This window comes from Brachyistius frenatus, unplaced genomic scaffold, assembly GCF_029030835.1.
Source record: "Brachyistius frenatus isolate BFR_SWC_R1_liver_20210118 unplaced genomic scaffold, ASM2903083v1 Contig_42, whole genome shotgun sequence".
Classification (NCBI taxonomy): domain Eukaryota; kingdom Metazoa; phylum Chordata; class Actinopteri; family Embiotocidae; genus Brachyistius; species Brachyistius frenatus.
The window spans coordinates 2,298,825-2,315,969 of NW_027210641.1; the positions used below are offsets into that span (position 1 = coordinate 2,298,825).

At 42.2% G+C, this 17,145-nt stretch overlaps 1 protein-coding gene across 6 annotated transcripts in view; it reads left to right on the plus strand.

The window, feature by feature from the left end:
- Positions 1 to 17,145, plus strand: part of osbpl6 (oxysterol binding protein-like 6) — a 36,945-nt gene that overhangs the window by 11,030 nt on the left and 8,770 nt on the right. The window contains exons 3-15 of one of the 6 annotated variants that reach the window (XM_069702614.1): positions 7,032 to 7,154; positions 7,535 to 7,588; positions 7,873 to 7,983; positions 8,729 to 8,842; positions 8,936 to 9,106; positions 10,742 to 10,886; positions 11,006 to 11,109; positions 11,541 to 11,633; positions 12,650 to 12,818; positions 13,285 to 13,415; positions 14,779 to 14,886; positions 15,288 to 15,419; positions 16,491 to 16,578. In XM_069702614.1, the coding sequence (XP_069558715.1) occupies positions 7,032 to 7,154; positions 7,535 to 7,588; positions 7,873 to 7,983; positions 8,729 to 8,842; positions 8,936 to 9,106; positions 10,742 to 10,886; positions 11,006 to 11,109; positions 11,541 to 11,633; positions 12,650 to 12,818; positions 13,285 to 13,415; positions 14,779 to 14,886; positions 15,288 to 15,419; positions 16,491 to 16,578 (1,543 nt within the window). The remainder of the gene's footprint in view (positions 1 to 7,031; positions 7,155 to 7,534; positions 7,589 to 7,872; positions 7,984 to 8,728; positions 8,843 to 8,935; positions 9,107 to 10,741; positions 10,887 to 11,005; positions 11,110 to 11,540; positions 11,634 to 12,649; positions 12,819 to 13,284; positions 13,416 to 14,778; positions 14,887 to 15,287; positions 15,420 to 16,490; positions 16,579 to 17,145) is intronic. The other 5 variants (XM_069702616.1, XM_069702615.1, XM_069702617.1 and 2 more) reach the window with 5 other exon arrangements.

A 17,145-nucleotide genomic window follows, 5' to 3' on the forward strand; every position in this document is an offset into this window, starting at 1 on the left:
TTCTGCCTGATGAGGCGGTGCACGTTTATGAGATTTGATCATTTGCAAAACTGACTGAAACTGATATATAAGGCTCTTATGACATTTCGTTTGGACCCAAGACAAAATTCTAAATATTAAAATGCTGATAAATGCCTGAAATCCTCTTAGATTAATTGTACATAACATAACATAACATAACAGAATACATCTTTGTATGAGTGGTTCCTGCTTGACACCCATTAAGGGTAGGGTAGGGTAGGGTAGGGTAGGTTAGGGTAGGGTAGGTTAGGTTAGGGTAGGTTAACACTGAAGTAACAGTGGCTTCATAATGTGACATTACTTCCAAGTGAAACTAAGTACTTGTGGTGGGGCTGATTTGACTAGATTGCTCAACAGTGGGTGCGGCTTAATGAATATAAGGAGGAACAGAAAGAGAGAGGACTTTTGCACTCCACCCACACCTCCGTCACTCATGCTACATCAGGGAAAAAAGGACGAAGTGAGAAATTTTAAAATGAACCAGATTATTTTTAGATATAATACAAGTGTTTCACAGCTGACAACTAAATACACCTCTGAGCCATGCTACTGCTCTGACAGTTACAAACAGTGAGGTGTGGTGTTAGCTTGTCGCTACATATTACATTTGACTAGATAAATATATGTACACACTCCTCAGCTCAAACTAAGTTGTCAAAAACATTTCAGTTTTCTCGGAAGAGAAAGTAGAGGCATCTCTTTGATGGATACAGTATTTGAAATATAGCAAGAGACACGTAGGCAATCCGTGCAGGGATGCAGGATTAGAAAGTTGGAAAAGCTTTTGATTTTAGTGTCACTACGTGTCAAGACATAACCTTGGAAAAAAAATCTAGGTCCATTTAATAGCTTTTCTGGAGCTTTCTCTCATATCACACAATCTTCCTGAAGTCGTGTGATGTGCACATCAGAGCGGCTACTAAAAAGACCTTGTGATGAGGACGTTTTTTCAGCTGCAGTTCCCCTTATCATGAAAGGACTTTTACAAATTATTATTATACAATAGATTATTATGCAAGTGGCTGATTTGTGAGGCCCCGTACAACAAGTGTCTCTGTACTTGATTGATATTATGCAAACTTATACTTGCACTTTTGTTTGTGCATTGACCTTTATAGAGTATTAGCTGTCTGCTTAATGTCTTCTGTGCAGGGAGCTCAGCACATCTTCCCCCTGCACAGCAGACACTTAGAAAAGACCTTAGCTAGCTTGGCCGGGCCTCAGTTTTTGAGACATTTTGTGTGGGAAAAGCCTTAATGGGATCCTGCCTCCATTTCAAATCAATATATGTCACTTTCCCCTCTGCTGACAACTACTGTTCACTCTGGAGACCCTCATGAGAGCAATTAGAGGCACCACCTCCAGTAAGCACAGGCTCTCACAAACAGTCACACACAAACACACAAAAACACCACTCAGGATGTCACTGCAGCTATTTTATGTTTGTCTTGTTGCTTCTCACTTCCTGGTAAGATACTCGCAGGAAATGATAAAATCAGGGTGCTTTTCTGTGAAAACATTCAAGAAAGGTTCTCTTGATGGAGGCACGACTGGGTGTATGAGAGCGGAAATTTGTGGTTCGATTGTCAGTTGCTGTCGGATTTTATGGCGATGACCAGAAAACATAATCTTCTCTCTCTTGTACAGACATCTAACTTTAGAAGCATATTTTAGTTGTGAGGTTGTCATCGAGTTTAAAATACCATACATGTTACAGATCAGCTTAAAAACAGAGGAGGGATGCTTCATAAGGAACTGGAATACATAATCTGGAAAATAAGATGTGTAAAAAAAAAAATCCAGACAGAGTTGTTTTCATCTTGGATTAAGACTCGGTAAGTTTTCAGCTGATGTTCATCCATGATCTTCTCTGTGAGATCAACCCCCTTAACCTCTTTTTATTCTGTTATTTTGTCAGTAAAGAGGCCATGGATAAATATGATCCTGGTTGTTTCCAGACCCAAATTCCCAGTGTGAATATCTAGGTCTCGGTTGGACCACCCTCCATTGAGGATTGTTTCCAGTCGTTGCATCCTAATGAGCAAAGAACTTGGGTTCATTTCATAACTACTGGAGCGGCCTTTAACCAATCAGCATTGACCACCGAATATTATACGTTGTGTGCTAAACCACTACCGCCGCTGTCATTGGAACTACTTTAATGCCATCGTACTTAGCCGTCCCCACTCGTCGCTGTTTAGTCTTGTACGGTTTTCTGAAGGGATCATAACTTTGTGGTAAACAATCTGGCTGAAAAACTTAAACAAGCAATCCAAAAACAGGATCTGTTCCCTTTCATCGCATTGTATAGGCTTTTAGAATAACTTATACGTTTAACAATAAGTTTATTTATAGCCGGGACCATGTCCAGAATACATTAATCTCACAAAGGGAGCAGATTCTCTGTACCAGATTTAGCTACTCGCTAATTTCCATCTGCAAGGCTGTTTTCTTTTAAACATTTTTTGAAAAGGTATTTTTAATCGTGCTTTTTTAAATAAAGTAATCAGAATGTGCTTATAGACTCTAAAAATACCAATTCATCATTTGGTGTTTCATGAATATTGATGATCTGTAAATAGTCTTTCCGTTTAAATGCTACACCTTTTTAGTGGTTGTTAGGGTTGAAGAGGATTGTTTCCCGTGCCACAGCCCGTCTAATCCAACGTACAAAAGTTAAGAATTGATTTTCAAGATCAAGAATAATTCATGTTTCAGTAAATCAATCTACATTTCCTCAGTCCCGCTCCTCTTCATCAGTAATCCAATCATGCTTTTGCCAGAATGAGGCACAGTGTTTCACCTCCAAGCTAACAGGTCACACGTGTCGACCGTAAGTCTAGAACTGAATCTGTGGCGTTTACGCGGCGTTTCTCTCCGGGTGTTAACTTCCCGTCCATGCAGCGGCCGAGCCTCCGACTCGAAGCTTTACAGCTGAGCCAGGCAGACACTGCAGTGAAATCCATCCTCACAACAATTCCTCTGTGGTTAATATCATCTTTCAGTGGTGATTGTGGTGAGGAGGTGAGAACATTGTACACTTTATCTATCCGGGACTACCGTTTCATAATATATCCACTGATACTCCGGAGACCGCAAACTGTAAGCTTCATTTTTATGCCTCCGTGCTGGAGACAGCCGTAGTCAGAGGAATTTAGTTTTCCGGTTGTCTGTGCGTCCATGTGAATTTATTCAGCGCGATATCTGAAGAACGCCTTTTGGGAATTTCTTTAAACTTGGCAGATATGAACTCATTAGATTTTGCTAGTCAACGGCCAGCTCATGTTGATCTCTTCTTTTGAACCCGAAGTCTCAGAATCCCCTTGATGGATCTGTGACTTCAAAATGTTAGAAAAAACACTTCTGTAGCCATTATTGAAAAATGTCCCCTTGTTGGATCAATAAAGTATATCGATCCCTCCATCCATCCATCCGTCCATCCCTCCATCATCCATCCATCCATCCATCCATCCAACCATCCATCCGTCCATCCCTCCATCATCCATCCATCCATCCAACCATCCATCCATAACTCCATCCCTCCATCCATCCATCCATCATCCATCCATCCAACCATCCAGCCATCATCCATCCATCCATCCATCCATCCATCCATCCATCCATCCATCCATCCATCCATCCATCCATCCATCCAACCATCCAACCATTCATCCATCCATCCAACCATTCATCCATCCATCCAACCATTCATCCATCCATCCATCCATCCATCCAACCATCCATCCATCCATCATCCATCCATCCATCCATCTCCATGGAGTTGATAAACAAATCATTTTATTCACTAACGGTTGCAGCTTTACTCTTATGAAGGACAGATCTTGGAGAAACAACTGGACCTTTTCTCAAGATAATAGGATATTGAACTCATTATGTTGTCAAAACAATATCTATCTTGTTACCTTGTGAGAAAACAAGACAATTAACCTGTTTACATAAAAAAAACAACTGCGTTATCTCCAGAAAACCAGAAACAGAAATTGATTCATGAGCTCAAGATTACGGAATGAAATAGAAATCTTGCTCGTCCTGCTGTCCTCGGCTCGTCCTGCTGTCCTCGGCTCGGCTTGTCCTGCTGTCCTCGGCTCCCGTCGCCTCCACAAACTGTGACTATATATTGTTCAGCTGAATTATCTGATTTTCTGGTCTTTATTTTTGTTTAATTTGGGTGATCATCTAAGCCCTCAGAACTCCCATTACAGGCTAAAAGGTTTTATGTTTTTCATCATTTTATCGCTCATCTAATTGATTTCTGTAATTTTGCTTTATTGCTGCTTGAATACACTGTATTTGAAAGTGATTGTGTTGGGTATATGGAGTGAAACCCCTTTAGAGAAGTTGCAGAGACAGACTACAGCAGCGTCTATGCAAGAAGCAGATGTGTAAGAGACAGTGGTCATCAGCAGTGGGCTGTTACACTGATATTTATAGTGCTGATTTAGCCTGAGGTGTCTCCAAGGAGTATTTGTCCTTTCTCCTGCTCAGACAGACCTTAACTGTAATAGTTTGATTCATTGCAGCTTTCAAAGCTCTACTCTGCCACTGTACTGAGTGTCACTGCAGATGGTGGATCCCATAAGACTGAGACAACTGACAGTCAGGGTTATCAAAGGTCTTTACTCACTGTATTGTTTTTTTATTAAATATATTGGCGTCTCGTTCCACTGATATTAAGAATCTCTTTTTCAAGGTAGACAGGAAACGTTTTTCACTATCAAAGGAGCAGGTTGATGGAACAAAACATTTGAAATATTGGCATAGAAAAGCAGGCAGTCTCTTACTGCCACAAGATGCTTCATTAAATAAGCAAACTCAACAACAGGGACCGGCTCATTCAGCTTTAAATTATTCTGCAGCGAGATCAATGAATGTAAGCAGAGTGCAGGAAGTGACTTTGGCTTAATTCAGTTCTGTTTTCAGGTTGAAACAACAAAAGCTATTTCTCCCACTGTATTAGTAATTTCCATACAGGCCAGTAATCTGCATATACTGTCTTATATACGTGCAGCCTGAGGTTGTGGTCACTGTAGCTCATAAGGAGTATGTTGATTTATATTGTGAATGGTTTGGATCTCAAAATGAGGCCCAGTAAAGTGCAATGAGTTGCAATACTTGCAACACAAGCGGTTCTTTATTTAGTGTGCTAATGGTTTATCAATTTGGAGCCAGTTGAAAGTCTGTAATGCTGCAGATAACACAGGAAGTTTGTGTGAAGCATCTCTAAGTGGCTGCGGCTTGTTATTGACTGTTAGGGAGGCTGCTCATCGTGTGCAGCGTAAAGCAGCTGTTACGTTGTAAATAAAGCGGCATTGAAGCGTTCATCATTTCACAGGTAACCACATGTAGCTGAGCTCTTCAACTGTTGATGATCTAAATGCTCAAGAGTATAATTAGAATAGACTGCTGCCTTGATAGGATTGTTTTGAGATTTTGCTGATGAAGTTGAGCTCTTCCACTTCCCCATTTTCACAGGGGCCACTCGAAGGAGGGGCTGCCCTCGGTGGAGATACACGACCTCATTACTAGACCGATCTGTTTGCCTGGTCATTAGATTAAACAAGCTGTTGTCTCCTTTTGTTAAATGTCCTGCAAACCAAGGTCAGGCGTCGTCACGCACACCCAGAGAGCTGTCTTTAAGGTTACAGCGTCTCATAGTGCAGTGAGGAGCCACGGGCTATTATTTGTTTGCCAGAGAAGCTCGTGCATTTTAAGTTGTGGATTTTGCCTCGAGGGCTCTGCCGCTACTGATTCAAGTATGAAATTAATAGTCTGACCTACTAAAATCACGGTAAATTAAATGCACTCCATTTTGTGAATTTTTTTACTAATTGTGATGTATCACTGCCTCTAAAAATAGACAACCACGTAATATTTTGTAATATTTCTACGGAGAACAGAAAATGTAAACACCTTTTAAAACAGAAGTCGATCAGAACAGAATGCCTGATTTCCTGTTGCTCTCTCCAACTTCTGTACTCATTTGACACAGCCAACAATGTGTAATAAGTGCAGGCCTATTCACTGAGGCTTGTTTAAGTCCCCTGAAAACCTGCTTTTAAATTTCTAATTAAATAAGAAATTTGAGGTTCAAATGTACTTATTTATTTCACTGTTTGGGAGTAGTGTGAACAGATGTGTTGACAGTGGCCTTGTAACCTCAGCAAGTCATCTTACAAATTGCCATCGGATGTTTTATTAAAAAGCCAGTATGGCTGAATGTGTTTTTTTTGTTTTTTGTCCAAAACAGAAAGATTGCAGCATTCAGTCGACCAGTTGTATAACGTCTACGCTCACTCACGTGCCCTGTGGCTGAGCAGCCGTGTCTCTTTATCATTCAGTCACTCACGCTGATAGACATCAACGTTTACAGGCTTCACTGTTGCAGTCCAGCAAAAAAAAAAATCAAGTTGTGTCCAATAATATTGTCCTTCTGCAGACATTTGCAAATGTAGTTGAGTAGAAATGTGTTTATTAGAGATTAAAATACGCATTTAAAAAAATCCTGAATGCCTTTAATACCAAGAAACTCTTTTAACCAAGAAACCTAATTGACTGCGGCGTGCTTGCCCTGCTAATGCAGGAGGAGATACAAAAACAGGGCCAGTAAAAGACAGTGAATGGATCATGTCAAGACATTTTTCTGTCATCAAAAGCATTACCCCGTGTTTCCCAGTGTCTCCTCCAAAGGGACGCGCATGGGATGTCTTACCTGTCCCTCCGTGACCCTGCCGTCCCCCTACTCCAGAGGCGTCACTTTGATTTCCAGACCCACCGGGAACAGGAAGAGCCGAGTCAGGAGAAAGCTAATGGAGTGGAAATGCTGAGCGAGCAGGAGGAATTTCAATGGGGCTGTATTTCTTTAAATGTGTGGCATAGGGGAAAAAAGAAGTGTTATATGTTTTCCTGTTGTTCTCCTCATGAAAACAATCGCACAAAAAGAGCGTTTCTTGGATCAGTTCTGACAGCTTTGTGTTTTTATTCCTTTCTAGGAGGCAGACAGCTGGGAAATAATCGAGGGGCTGAAAATCGGTCAGAGCAACGTCCAGAGGCCTGACAAACACGAGGGTTTTATGTTGAAGAAGCGGAAATGGCCCCTGAAAGGTTGGCACAAGGTAAGATCCACATGCAAAAGGAGGCACACAAGCTTTTGTTGCTGGAAAAACACTTTCAAACCCAACTAGGGCTGTTTCTTGGAAGAAGTTCCCCTTTTCGTGCACCTCTTCTTTTCTTTTCTTTTTTACCCCTTCTTACCTTTTCTGTAAGCCTGCTATGTATGTCTCATGAATTCACCACTTTTAGCATCAGCTTAACACATGAATGCTAATGGAAATGTACCGAACTCAGAGTCGCCGTTTTATAGCTAATTCTGAAAAACATGACTGTAGATGACTTTGCATTTGTTACTGGATCTATAGAATTGAACATTATCTCTATTCTATGTTCTTCCTGTTTTTTTAACAGACACATATTTTTGTGCTTCCTTCCTCTGCAGCGTTTTTTTGTTCTGGACAATGGTATCCTGAAGTACTCCAAGTCCCCCATTGATGTAAGTAACCCTGACTATAACCCACAGGCAGAAAACAGGGCAGCCTGGGCTGACATCAGCTCGGCTTGGCAATGAGTCAGCAGAAACATCTGCAACATGGGTCACGATGTTCAGGGTGTTTGAGCACGCCATGTCACTTTGCAGGAGAGCCAAAACTTCCCTGACAAGATGGAAACGTAATAACAGAGGACTGAAGAAACCAACCACTCCTGCACAATTTGAAAAACATTTTTTTTAGCGGTCTCTTTGAACCTGCTTATCATTTTTTTATGCTCTCTCTGTAGCAACATGTGGTCCAGCTGACTGAAGCTGGTGAGGAGGACGTCCTGTTGGTAACTGCTGCAGTTGAGAATGAACTAAGCATCAAATCCGCTCCATTTTGTGGCCTTATTTATGTAAATGTTCTTCTTAATCAAATATGTGGTTATATATTTTTTAACCAATTCAATTTAGATAAGCCACTCCGCAATATTTCTACATACCCATGACAAATATTTTTAAAATAAAAAAAATAAAAATAATAATAATCTTAAAAAAATAAAAATTAAAAAAAAGAGGGCGGCACGGTGGTGCAGTGGTTAGCACTGTCACCTCACAGCAAAAAAGGTTCCGGGTTCGAATCCGGTCCTGGGCCTTTCTGTGCGGAGTTTGCATGTTCTCCCTGTGCTTGCGTGGGTTCTCTCCGGGTTCTCCGGCTTCCTCCCATCATCCAAAAACATGCACCTCAGGTCAGGTTACCTGGCGCCGCGCTAGTGGCAGCCTGCTGCAGCATCTCCCCCTTGAGAGCCCCCCTGCTGTAGTGAAGAAATTTCCCCTCGGGGATTAATAAAGTGTATAAAATAAAATAAATAAAAATAAAAATAAAATTTCAGGAGCAGTCTCTTGGTAAAATTAGCAAACGCCAGTTCATTTCTTCACTCCGGTGGTTTGGCAAAATAGATTTTACCAGATTTTTTTTTTTAAAGTTTGAGGGCTCAGGCACAAATAATTAAAACTGTGTGGGTTTCTCGGGATTCTTCAAGCTTATCACTGTGAAATAACATACTGAAATGTAATTAACGATAAGAAATTATGCGTGCACATAAATCACAAATATTTTGACAATATGCGCAATATAAAATATGTTTCTGTCATCCTCAGATCCAAAAAGGAAAACTTCATGGCAGCATTGACGTCGGCCTCTCAGTCATGTCCATCAAAAAGAGGGCCCGTCGCATCGACCTGGACACGGAGGAGCACATCTATCACCTGAAGGTAACACCGACGATGGATCGGTATTTCAACACTGACAGATTGGAGGTCGGCGAGATGACGGACTTCAAAGCTCTTTGTTCTCTTCCTCTTCAGGTCAAATCTCAAGACATCTTTGATGCCTGGGTGTCAAAGTTGCGTCATCACCGGCTTTATCGCCAGAACGAGATTGTGCGATCTCCCCGGGAGGTCACCATCCGAACATTTCCTCCCTCGGCTGCCATGGAGTCCCCCCAGCCCACCCCGAGTGTGGTGAATGAAGCCAAGGTGAGTGCCTCCTCATAGCACAACTGTTTGTGCTCTTTGGAGCTCTAGAATTGACAGGAAAATCGAATTATATTAATATTATTATTATATAAAAAGTGTTTTTTTGTACATACTAATAAGCAAAGAACATGTGACATGTTGATTAATGAGCTTTATTAGGCAGATTTTCATTACTAGCTGTTTCTCCCAGTTTTAAATTTTCATACAAAGTGAACCAGCTGATGCGCCTGTATCTTATTTACCTCACAGCTACATGGCGAGAGTGGCATCGGTCTTCTAATCACATTCTCAGGAAGAAAGCAAAAAAATGGCAGACTGCTTTTATTCCTTCAAAACTTCACTTTGAACACGCTACACAAAGAAATCAACTGTGTGTCTGGCTCAAAAGTCATTTCTCTCAGCAGTGTGCGATCACTTATTCAAAGTGTGTCATGGGTAATGAGAGATCACCTTGTTTTGATTTTTAATGGAAGCTGGGATAGTGTACCAAAATATCACCCAGAAGAGAGGAAGGAAAATTGAGCGACAGAACTGTCAGACGTTATGGTCAGACATGATCGTGTGATGAATCAAACACGTGTGGAACCGCTGTGTTACTTGGTACAACCTGAGAACTATTTCCACATTGCGGTTCTCACCATGGGTCCGATATGTGCCCTGAATTATGTGGCTAATTGCTCGACTAATGGATGTGGATTGTGGAGACAGATATCTGCCTAATGCAGTAAAGCTGATTGGACAGGTAACTGGACCCAAACCACTCGATAACAAAACGGGCTGTTTCCAGTTTAGCATGAAGCCCGGGTCTCCGTCCGTGAGGTTGAAGTGTGTGTAAATGTGAGGATGCAGCCAGAGCAGCTTCTCCCGGGAGTGATGCTCCGTGCCATTTGAAGGCCATTAGAGGTGAGCAGTAGGATTTGGATTCAGAGCAGCTGGCTGCAGCCTGATGAGCTCTCCCAGAAGAACAGATTAAATGAGAGACTCCAGTCCTGGAGTCAGAATTAACTGCTGCTTCAAAGACTTGGAAAGAAGATATTTAAGGTCTCCCTTAAGTAGGAAAGCTTTGTCTTGGCAGCCTTTGCACATGCTCCTAACAGCAGATAATACCCTGCATTATTCCTGACACGCTTTAATACAAACTGCTGTATGTATAAGTATGTTTTTTTAAAGTTGTCAGAGAGCATGTTATTGGACGGCTAAGCTCATTCAGTTATACATACTGAGAGCGGCCAGTCCCTCACGTAGCTGTTAACAAATTCACTGCAGCTGTTACAGATTGGTCACATGCCTTTGTCAAGGACACGAAAAGTCCATGAAGTATGAGAAATCCTTTCAAACACCGGTGATGGTTTTCTGTGCAGAATTGTGCAAAAATGTATCTACAGAAATTCTCTTCAGACATTTATCAAAAAATATTTTGTGCTTTCAATTTTTTAATTATGATATATATACAAAACATTACTAATAGCTTAGTTAGCTTGTCTGGATAAAATGCGTTAACATTATAAATGTTAGTTATAAATAACTAAAGTATCATCAATAGCCGCCGTGTGTTGCACACATATGATACATGGGAACATGATGTTTCAGCCAAAACATCCAAATCTCAATCTTTGTGTTCTCGCATCACCACAGCAGGCCAAACCGAGCAGCTTGCCGTGGCAGCCGGCGGCCCCGAGTATCAGCAGCAACAGCAGCCTGCCGGCCTCCTACAGCAACGGACAGAGCAAGGTGGTTGCTTGGCTGCAGGAGTCAGAGGAGATGGACAAGTGTGCAGAGGGTAAGTGCCATTTCCCCCCCGGCCTTACGATAAGTCCGTGAGAGGTCGATTGTTGACTATTGCATGACACATAATGCCGATTGTGTTTACGAGCGAGTGGGTGTGAATTTTATTTTCAGAGCTCGCACGCTGCCAGTCCAACCTGACCGAGCTTAGCCGGCTATTGCAGAGTCTGGAGATTCTACAAAGGACACAGTCGGCGCCCAATTTCACGGATATGCAGGTGAAACAGAAACAGAAACACACACACACACACACACAGACACACACACACGCATGCGCAAACACGACAGAGAGCAGGGGAAGCAATTTAGTGAGTGTTTCTTTTCGAAGTTTCTTTCCACACTGTGCTGTGCTGCATTGTGATTCCTGCATGTGTGTGTGTGATAAATCAGGTAATGAATGAGACACAGGATTCAGCGATGCTCACAGAACACCTGCTGCTTCTCTAACTGATCAGTTAACTATTGATTTAACACCACAAATGCCTTCTTCTTTTTTCTTTTCTTTTTTTTTGCAACCCATTTGTAAGAACGTTGTTGTCCTTTTTTGTCATTTCACTGCAATCTGCTTGTAAAATTTTGCTTCTTTTTGTCATGTGTTTGTCTTATTAACCACACTGTGCATATTTTGATCCACTTGTGTGCCACAAAGACCAGTTGTGTAGAATTGTCAAAGAAAGAAAAGCGCTTGAACAGAAGATGGAGAACAAAAAGTGTCGGCAAAGATGCAAAATTCCAGCTTCAGGTACCTCTTCAGATCTCTTCTTACAGACACACACAGGCAGGATTTGGATGTTTACATATTTGAAATGACTGCACACTGTATGGTCCTTTATAATTATAATATCACTGGTAAATGTTATAACTCAAGTCACAAAGAAAAACTGTTTATTTAGCTGTTTACAAACTTTTTAAAACAATATCTTCAAATATTCAAACACTTTTTTCAATGTTTTATGATGACCATATAGAAAACGTGGTGAGCAGTGGTTGTTAGTGGTTGTGGAAACTCTGATGAAGCTGAGACGTCACAGTTTGGATTTCTGCTTGTCAAAGTGTTGTTGAGCAAGACTGAAGTGTTAAATGTGATCACACTGCTTTTTAGACTGGACACACACACACACACACACACACACACACACACACACACAACAACTTTAGTGTTTTCTGTCCTCTTTCTTCTCTTTGGTTCTTTAATCTGCACTGCAACTGGCACTTACTAGCAATGTGTGTCATGGCCTTAATACTTTTTGCTAACTTAAGCTTATTTGGCATAATAAATTAATCTTCCCGTCCTGCAAAGACTGAATGTGCTTCCATACACCGTAATGCACTTTGTTACACCAGCCTTAAAGCACGAATCACAAATAGATTTGTATTTATTTATTTATGGTAATCTCACTATTTATACATCTTATCAGGAAGATCTGGATTCTTGATATCCTATGACCTTGATGATTAAAACGTTTACTCAGAAAGAGGATAGTATGTGTGAGTAAATAAGGAAGCAGTTATTATGTCGTGGCATTTTCAGGGAACTAGTACAGAAATAAAGTTGCTTCTGCTCTGTGTGACTCGTGAAACTCTGTCACGGTGTGAATGGTACAATTATAACATCTGTTCAGAGCTAACAACTGTATGTCTTGCTGGACCAAACTTCCTGGTCCTCGTAGTTCTGTCTGTCAGACACACAACACATCAGCATTATTGGACCTGTGAGGTGACTGACAGTTGTCCTCTGTGGTTGTCACCTCTCTCCAGGTCCCTCTGTCTGCCAGCATGTCCCCTGTCCGCCTCCACTCATCCAACCCCAACCTGTGTGCAGAGATGGTGGACTTTCAGCCTCCTGTCTCCCGCTTGACGGACAGCGTGGAGTGTGCCAGCGACTACATTAAACTTCAGGAGGAATTCTGTGTCATTGCCCAGAAAGGTACACAGGCAGCACGTATGACTGATCTTTAAGGATGATTGGGCTTCATCACAACCGGGATCCTGTTTTTATATTGTACTTTAGCTCTGAATTTTTCTTGTTTATGATGTCATGGCACTTACTTAAAACTTAACTATATTACTTCGCTGAGATCCTATAACAAGGCGAAAAAGAGGTCAGCTGATCACATGTTTTAAAGTCCCAGGTTAAAAAAAAAAAGAAAAGAAAGGTGAACAATACAATTATGAAACAAACTCTCACTTCATGAACAGCTTAAAGCATATGCAGTGAAGGATTATGAAGATTAGAGGTGCGCTAATCAGTTTTATCTCCAAATAAAACAGTTGACATTCTAGCTAAACTGCTCACAAACAGCTTGTCACACTTTCACAAACAACACTGTCTGAGATAATTTGATTTTTAAGCGATGCATTGGTGGGTAAAGCTACTGTTTTTGTCTCTGCAGTCCACACTCTGCTGAAGTCGGCCTTCAACACTGTGGCCATAGAGAAAGAAAAGATCAAACAGATTCTGTCTGACCAGGAACAATCAAACCAGTCAGCCCAGATCAACTCTCTCAGGAAGTCTCTGTCACAGGTAAGGAGCTCCTTTCCCCCACGACCCATGATGCCTCTTTCCTCCTACTCTTAGTTGGGGTTAATTGACCTGAACTGTTTGTCAGACGTATTTCCACTACTTCCATATCGCACACGCTAATTTTGATGCTGCTTTAACATATAATCAACAGGAGCGATCGGGACACGACTGAGAAAATCGCTGCTGTAATTCGACAAGTGCATCTTTTGTCTTTAAACCGAAACCCATTTTGTAGTTCCGCTCACAGCGCCAGGCTGTCAGATAAAACACACACTGGTGTTTATCCCGAGCAGTCGCATTAGTCACAATTAAAATAAATTTAAAAAAAGATGACGTTTGGAGATGAGAGTGGAGGAAAAGTGAGTCGTGAAAGTCCGATCGTCTCTTCCAGTATTAATTGGTGAGAGAGAGGAACGTGCAGTGCAGTTCGTTAGCTCTGCTCCTCGGGGCTGTCTCTCTTCCCCACTGATTTAATTGGACTGTTCTTCTGCTAACAGTTGACATCATTTCGATGAAATGTTTCACTTGCTGCTTTATCTCCGTTTTGTTCCTAATTGGATGCTTGTGTGACACGGCTGTCACCGACTGGAGGTCAGGTTTTATGGCAAAGCTGCGTAGGAGGTTTGATAATCAGGAGCTGTGGTTGCTATAGCTGCAGGATATTACTGAGGGATAAGGCTTTCTTAATTTTGTATGTTTTATATTGTGTTTAACATATTTTGAATATGTTTAAACCTGCATTTGCTTCCTTATCAACTTTGGTTAAGTTGGTTTTGGTAAACCGCTGAGCAAACCGCTGTTTGGAAATCCAGCAGCGATCCGTTATCGTGTTTCCAATTTCCACTATTCATTCACTTTTAGCTCTTTTTTTTTAGTCACTACAAACTCCTGAGGAAAAAATATGTGTTACTGCAGCTGCTATGTGCTCCACTGTGTTCACGAGGGGAAGTTTTGGACTTTGACTGTCTTTCTCCACCGTTGCTGAGCAGGAGGTGCATGCAAATCACCTACTTCATTAAAAACAGCTGCTTTGTGCTGATGAAAAAGATGCTGATGAGAGCAGTGAAGCCCCTCGGACGTCTTGGGTCGGCTGGACCAGGCTCAGTAGTTGTGTCTACACTTAAAACTAAACATGTGAAGTGCTCTTTGCCTTCTATGCTGCACATATGGAATAAATTGAAACACGTTTTAAACACGCCAGTTTTAACGGGGTAACCATCCAAAATCTGGAGTTTTCGGTGCATTAACGCACGAATATTTCCTATTAATTAACCTCCAGGTGTACAACCGGTTATGAATATGAACATACTGTGTAGTTTCATGTGAAATCTGGAAGATAGAAACCTTTTTTTTTGTTATTCAGGCCCTGTCCCAAAACGCAGAACTTCGAACTCGACTCAACCGCATCCACTCTGAATCTGTCCTGACTGAACAAGTTGTCAGTGTGAACATTATCTCCACGCCTGATGAGGTATATCACTGTTGTCACTGACAGAGCTAATTTCTCATTCTGATATTGATGAAACTACATCTGCCAAGGCTGGCCAGGTAGTTGAAGTGTTTACTTCCTGCATTTGTCAGATGCATTATTGATCCCTGTCCTTATAGATTGATGGTATTCCCAGTACGTCCTGGCAGGTAAGCTTAAAGGATCCTTATTCTACCAAGAACCTGACATGAAGGTTAACGGAAAAAATGAGCAATTAGAAACGGATGGGAGGTCGCCCTTTGGCAAGGAGACACATGCTGCAAGATGAACTCTGTGTTGTCTTCTGGTGTTTGTGTTTGTTCTGCTCCATTTTGGTTTCTTAAACATGTCATCATAGCAAGAAACGGTGAACATGTCGTGCTTTTGCTTGTGTTTGCCCGCAGGCCGGAGAACAGATGGGGATCCCTCTGACTCAGCAGGCCTCTAATGAGAGCCGACTCTCCATGTCGGAGTCTGTCTCCGAGTTCTTTGATGCCCAGGAAGTGCTTCTGTCGGCCAGCTCGTCAGAGAACGAGGTATAACCGCGGACGGTGGAGGCTTAAAGAGAGGATGGATGTGCTGGAGTGTGAGCAGGAGCGGGTGGTGGTGGAGGTGGATGAAGGAAGGAAGGGGTTAATTAAAGAGGGGGGGGGGACTTCTGATGGAGAGAAAAACGTCACTGTGAGGTCTGTGTGAGGTGTTTAGCAATTAATGAAGACACCGTGAAAAGCAGGGATAGCGTATAACCACACACACACACACACACACACACACACACACACACACACACACACACACACACACACACACACACACACACACACACACACACACACACACACACACACGACAGGGCTTCTTTAGGATCTGTCCCGAAGGCCTAATCTCTGTCGTGCCTCAGAATCACGACGTTCTTATTTTTTTTAAATATCTATTTCTCCTGATTTGTAGCTTCTAGCTTTGTTAAATAGGTTGATCACGTGAAACAACCATTTCTGATGTCTTCCCTTTTAACTGCTGCGAACACCCTGCTTCAATTATACTGTGTGTCCGGAGAGCCTTTAAGCATTGAAGCTATCCAGGCATGCATCGAGCCATGCTGAAGGATTACTCTTCACTGAACCTCCCCGGCCTGTCACTTCAACGCCAGGTCCATTCAGACCCGCGGTACGCTGTCTGCCAGCCTTCACCGGCAGCAGGCGACTGTAACAGAAGCTTTTACTGAAAGTGAAGATAATACGCTCCTCTCTGATGGCGTCGATGGCCTCATTGCGTTTGCTAAATATAAAGTATGAAAACGCTGCAGTGTCTCGTCTCATGATTACTGCAGTGGGACAGATAGCCGGCGACTGCTGCAGTTTGTTAGCCACTGGCAAACTGCAGTGACTGTGTGTGTGTGTGTGTGTGTGTGTGTGTGTGTGTGTGTGTGTGTGTGTGTGTGTGTGTGTGTGTGTGTGTGTGTGTGTGTGTGTGTGTGTGTGTGTGTGTGTGTGTGTGTGTGTGTGTGTGTGTGTGTGTGTGTGTGTGTGAGGCTAAGTCCGTCTGCTCTCCTGATCACTTTGTGTTGCACTGACTCGCACTCCGCTCTGTACCTGTTCACCTCGCAGGGTTCAGACGATGAGTCATATGTCAGCGACGTGAGCGATAACATTTCCGAGGACAACGCCAGCGTGACCGATAACGTCTCCAGACAAAGTAGGTCCAAGTCTGCAACCATCACAAGCACCCTGTTAGAAAGAGGGAGAACTTAATAAAGCAGGGGAACCCACTTCAGCCGTGCTTCCTCTACGGCGGCAACACACTAAAAGACATACAGAAAGACACACACTCCTGCCAGCGAGCTCATTTATCAGTGTTGCCGAGGCAGTTGACTTTGCAGTGTTGCTCTGTGCCGGGTGCTTCTCTCAGGCTTTATGAAAGTTATATATGTAGAGAAGGAATCTCCCTCCTCCATCTTCATCACCCACCACACTGGTGAGAGAGAACACTCACAGTGATGAAAACACTCAGGCTTCCTCTGAAGTCTGGAAAAAGGTTTTGCGTACATGTACAGGGATGGCATAAAAAGTACATGAATTTAGTGTACAACATATTTCCTTTATCTGATGATTATTTCTATTCTGATGAACAATTGGGGAAAATGCCGTCAAAATTAACCAAGTCCAAGAGGATGTGTTTGTGTATGTGTAGACATACAGCTATATTCAGTTTATTCAGTTCACTGTCGCGTTAGACAAATACAAGCTTCACATTCAATTCCAT